Source organism: Thermobia domestica, chromosome 15, assembly GCF_964235325.1.
Source record: "Thermobia domestica chromosome 15, izTheDome1.hap1.1, whole genome shotgun sequence".
Lineage (NCBI taxonomy): Eukaryota > Metazoa > Arthropoda > Insecta > Zygentoma > Lepismatidae > Thermobia > Thermobia domestica.
In genome coordinates, this window is record NC_137468.1 from 19,672,622 (window position 1) to 19,678,621 (window position 6,000).

Consider the following 6,000-nt stretch of genomic DNA (forward strand, 5'->3'; position numbering starts at 1 on the left):
TTGTCTTCCTAGTTATAGTTTTTCGTCTGCTTGTACTGTTTGTAAATAGTAGAAAAGGTTGTGTTAACATGTGCTTGCGCTGACGGTGAGGATCCTTACAATACATAGAATGTCCAGTATATTGTTATGTATGTTTCCTTTAACACATAATTAAACATACTTTAAACAGTCATTAATGATAGAAAAATTAAGATATACTTTAGATTGTATTAGTTTAGTATCCATAGTTCAATGTTTTATGCAATTAATGTTTGCAAGAGAAGAAATAACGTGGTTCACATGACGTATATAAATGTTTATATATAATATATATAGTTTTTGTTAAAGAAAAATGCCTCTCTTGTTTCAATTCATCTACATGTTTTTATAATTGAGAATATATATAAACTACACATTCATACATAATCAGAAACTGAAATTTTAAAAAAAGTTTAAAAACCTAATGGCTATGGCATTAAAGACAAGTTATAAATTGGAACAAAATAGCATCACTTATATTAATAGATCAACGATTTTACTATTGCAAAAGTATATATATATATATATATATATATATAGTTTATTACTTTATATAGTTACCTGTGTTCATGTGAACATATGATGTTTTAATGTAGCAACTTCCTTGTAGTATGGGAAATGAACATAAATTTGATATAATGAAATGATAAGAGAAAATTATCTTTAAATTTTATAAACAACTATAAATACTCTTTAGATTATATGTGTAATTTGGATTGCCTCAAGTACTCTTTATGAATACAAACTATTATCAATTCGAACATTTGATTTCGTTGCTCTTATCTTCACTGGTTTTATTAACGGTCTAAGTTATTAAGAGTGGATTAGTCCCAGACTTCCGTTTAGTTATGGCAATCACTTCTAATTTGAGGCATGGTATCATATACCCTTTCGAGTAATGTCTACAAGGTCTAAAATATTTAATAAATAAATAAATAAATAAATATATATATATATATATATATATATATATATATATATATATATATTCTTCATATATCAGTGATTAGTTAGAACTCTAGGCATACTGGAAAATATTTTAAAAATCAGAGCTTCGGCTAGTGGTAAAACATTTAACTAAGATAAATCTAATATTGACAGACATCCGTTCTGATATGGTGGGTACTTTTGTTCCGCAAATGACCTAGAAAATTGTTTTTAAATGTAGTCGATAGATATGTCATAACGAGTATGGTTGTGGTCCAACTTTCTCTGCCAGAAATGATGATAATAATGCAAGCCGTCATTCTGGAAGACCAGCGAGTAACTGTCCGTCACATAGCGTCACATAGAAGACGCTTCATCTGGCAGTGTGCGTTTAATTATTCATAAACACGTATAACTGAAAGAAGTCTCTTAACGGTTGGTCAAAAGAATGTTGATGGTCGGCTCAAGAGGATACGTTGTATGCCATGTCGGAACATGTTACGGAAATCAAGGATAACCAAGAATAATTTTATAATACTTACTACAATGCATGAAACTTGTATTCACCAGTTACTTTCTGGAGGTAAACGCCAAAACCAAGGATTGGCAATGTATTCACCTTCCACCCCCTAAGAAATTCAAGGTCTAAGCATCAAAGGGAAACTTAATCTCTATCTTATGTTGCAGATTGAATTGTTTTGATCGATTATCCCCAGCAGAGGAAGTCAAATATACGTGTTTATTTTGCAAACCTAATTGGCAAATTGGGTACTGCTATTAAAAAGAAATATCCTCCTGTATTGGTTTGATATTCTGATTTTCAAGCTCTGAATTCCTCATATCTGCCTCTTGCTACTCTCAGGTTCTTGAAAATGACAACGGTCCTTCGTAGCAGATATTTTTCAAGTGGTTTTAAAATTTTGTATAGCTGAACACTTGACTCCATTACTAAATGACATTTTTCTGACGGATTAAAGCGCTCTAGAGTAGATTGGTAAAACGTGTTAGTGCTGCAAGTGAATTTTAGGAAAAGTAACATTAGTTTGCTGTCCTTGTAAACTATGCACAAGATATTGAGAAGTGTTACAGGTTGAGTGCCATGAGCATTATATGTGGTGGTCACCTTATTTCTCTGTGGGGCCTTGAGCACCATATACGATGCTCATGTTTGATGTCACAATTATTATATTATCCAGGTTCTTGAGCATCATATATAATGCTCATTGTCACAAACTACTGTGAGATACCATGAGCTCGGCTCCCAGTGGTACATTTTCGGGAGAAAAAAAATATTGCGACAAAAATGTGATATAACTATCCAAATCGACCCAAAGGTGAGAAGAAATGTATGGCCTCCTGGGACCAGTACCCTCAAATCACCTTGGCAGTCAACCTGGGATTGATATGAATAACATACATACTTGACATATCTAGTTTGGGAACATAATGCTCATATAAAAATGTTAAAACTATGACCCATGTAGCACAGCAATTAATATTAAGTGTAATATGTATTGTAACTTTAAGGATAAATAATAAGGTTACATAACTCATCCGCTGGTATTTCCATTCCTTAAGGCACTTCAATTTGTTTTTTTTTTTCCCTTGTTGTGTTCTATAATATCACACGTGGTATCATCTAAGAAATAGGTTTGATTATTATTACTTTTAAACTGTTTTATTTATTTTTGAGTATTACACACCTTAGGTTGACTCAGTTTGTTTTAAGGTATTTTTATTTATACAGTATAATAAATATGTTATTCACGATTCGGACATATTTAATCAAACGTCCAAAATGCAAGGATTACGAACTTTTGTTAGGCTTAATACTGTAGTCACCACATATATTGAATCCGACTTGGTTTTAAACTACAATAAGAGGATGTATTATGCCTGCGAATAATTAGTTACCTAAATTAAAACTATGAAACCTTAAATGTATGTGAATTTAGAGTTTGTTGAAATATAATACTATTTAATATATATTGTTATTTCAGGAGCTGAATTTGATGAAGATGACAAATATTGGAGGGGATATTAGCTCGCACAGCCAAGCTGAAATTCATGTCATAAAGGATGAATTGGGATACCCAAATGACCCCATTAGAAATTTTATTAAATTTGTTTTTATTGCCTGCTTTTTCTTTACACAACTGCTGTTACAGCGTCTATAAATCTATTTTGACTTGATAACATACTGTTAAGATATACATGCAACTCCGAACACTACTTTCATAACAAAGTTAAAATAATACATTTTTGTGTTACTATGTATATTGTATGTCTCATTACATATCTTCTTCGCAATTTATCCTTTCTCATTCAGATTTTATGCACAGTTCTTAAATTTTACAGCTCTTACAATCTTTTTGTATCTCCTACATATCAATCGCTTACAGGTTTGCATTTAACTTTTGACTTTGTTTCCTGCTTTCTGTCGCACATGAAGCACCTTCCTCGTTTCAGTTCCTTCTGTCCGTTTGCTTCAATTTTATCATCAGACACATATTTTAGCCGTGTTACACTAAGAGGCATTATCAAATCCTCAGGAAAGGCGTTTCTATGTCTCTTTTAATGACTCTCATATATATAATATAGCACACTGTTTCTACATTACTCCATGTTTATATATTATATGCAAACAATTCATGATTTGAATTAATCGATCTATCTTCCTATCTATTTATACATTCTTTCCGTCCATCCATCCATACATCTATATTTCTATCTGGGCTGGCCTGTAGTAAGTCGGTATAGAGTCCGACTGCTAATCGAGCGACCTAGGTTCGTTTCTCGGAGGACTAATAGAAAGAACTTTCCTCCTCAACCCCCAGAAATGAGTACCGCGGACAACCCTGGATCTAAACCTATACTCACAAAGCAGCTGGGAATAGCGGTACGCTGACCACGTGCCACCCACAAAAAACCGCGTGGCAGACCGTAGCCCCTTAGGGCTGTTGTGCCATGTGGTTTGGTTTATATATCTATCTACCTATTTGTATATCTCTGTCATATAGGTATTATCAGTCACCACTATACTGCTAATTTTAATGAAAAATACCTTCTTGGTATTTATTGTGTGAAACTGAAGACAAGAAGAAAAGTCTCAGTAATGAAAAGTCTCAGTCAAACATTTGAGGAGGCCCGAGAATCCACCTAGGTATACATCGTATCACACACTATAAGGTACATTCCCCACAAAGTGTGTTGCCCCAGCCTTATATTTTGGTAGGGCTAAATAACCACACTCTCTTACATTTTGTAATGCGGGATAGTTGTTCAGGACCAGTTTATGCAACTCTATAAGTTTGAGTGTAACAATCTTTCCATTTCAAGGGTATAAGTTGCCAGAACAGTAAATAAGTAACAGGTTTTTGACTTTATGTACTCTCTTTGAACCTATTTTATCACATTGTATGTACATGGCTAAGAATATGTGCCCTTGTACCTTTCAGAGGACAAGGATGCATTGATACCCCTTTCTCAAAATTTAGCAGAGTACATAGAATCACCCATTTAAATTAGGAAAAATAAATATACTAAATTTTTATAATGTGCAGTTGGCACCAGAATAATAACTCAGAGTGTCCTTTTATATTGTAAAATTAACTTTCTTTCAGAAGGAAATGAAATAAATACCAAATGCTGGAATAAAGCAGTTAGCGCATGCGATGAATAGTCCCTTAGCACCAAGGGGGAGGGGGCCACTGAGGTAAACAGCACTTTCTTTATTTATAAGTATAAAAAGCAAAACACTAAAAACTAAGCAAGTACGTTTTATGATGAATGGGGTCAAGCTTCAAAATATGATTTTTTCAGTCTTTTTATGTAATTAGAAATGTAACAAAAATAATTGTGTGCCTCCGAGGCCCCCTTTATGTTCCTAGGGTTAATAAATGTAATAAAGTAAATAACCAAAAAGACTATATTCTCAATGTTTTTATTAGCCATATATATATATATATATATATATATATATATATATATATATATATATATATATATATATATATATATATTTCTCTTGTAATATTAAATGTTTTATATTTCTAAAATGTATGCGCAGTATTGTTAGCTCAAGCATTCATGCTATATGAAATAAAAATTGATATTACCAAAAATCCTTTCATTTACTACATACATATGTAAGCATACATTCAGGAAATAAAAATTCGTTCAAGCTAATTTTCTCTTTTATTCGTGTGTGTGTGCAAGTATTTGTAAAGTCATCAGCTTGCTAGTCGTATATACGGATACGTGTGCATACAAGTAACATACTCTTAATCCTAAATTTCCAAACCACTAAGGCTACCTATGTCATATCATATATTTTATTTTATCATTGCTAATTTGCACTTAAACAGAACAAGAGCTCTAAACCAGATTGTTATCAACTGTTTCTTTAAAAACTATCCTGAAACCCAGTACCCAAAGGAACGGTAGGTAGCAATTTAATGGCGCCCAAACAGCGACTCGAATCGAGATCGTTAGTGCTCGAACAGTTAAACTATAGTAATTCAATAAACACCCGAACTACGAACCTAAATCGTCAGTAATTTAAACATGGTAATAGTAGCCAGGTAAATAAGTACTACTATTACTGGGATAGAAATCATATTAATCATATTTTTTCTCCCCACAGGTTGTGCAAACAAAAAGAATACTAAACTTTAATATTCTCGTACATACATGGTGGTATTTATTATATGTATTTTTGCTTCAATTTTATCCACATTTATTATTTGCGATTAGTAATTCTATTTTCATTATGGCTTACTAGCAAGTTAATATACTTAAAGCACCTAAACAAATTCAAGCTGAAAATAGGAAACATTTTCAGAAAAATGGTGAAAATTTAGATACACAGGGACAGCCACAGGAACAACAAAGAAACTTTTTGTAAAAATGAGACAACAATTAGATAGACGGGAGTAGGCAGAGAATAAGAGCAAGGAAAAGCTTGCAAAATTAAAGGCAAAAATAGAAGCAATTAAAATAAAATGGGTGAAAGGAACTGCAAAAATAACCGATAAAATAAAAGCGTTAGAAAAT

The 6,000-nt window shown here is 32.3% G+C and overlaps 1 protein-coding gene across 1 annotated transcript in view; it reads left to right on the forward strand.

The window, feature by feature from the left end:
* Positions 1-4,886, forward strand: part of LOC145672099 (uncharacterized) — a 215,842-nt gene extending 210,956 nt beyond the window's left edge. Inside the window, exon 9 of the mRNA XM_081741367.1 lies at positions 2,946-4,886. Within this exon, the coding sequence (XP_081597493.1) occupies positions 2,946-2,989 (44 nt within the window). The 3' untranslated portion in view covers positions 2,990-4,886. The remainder of the gene's footprint in view (positions 1-2,945) is intronic.
* The last annotated feature ends 1,114 nt before the right edge of the window (positions 4,887-6,000 follow it).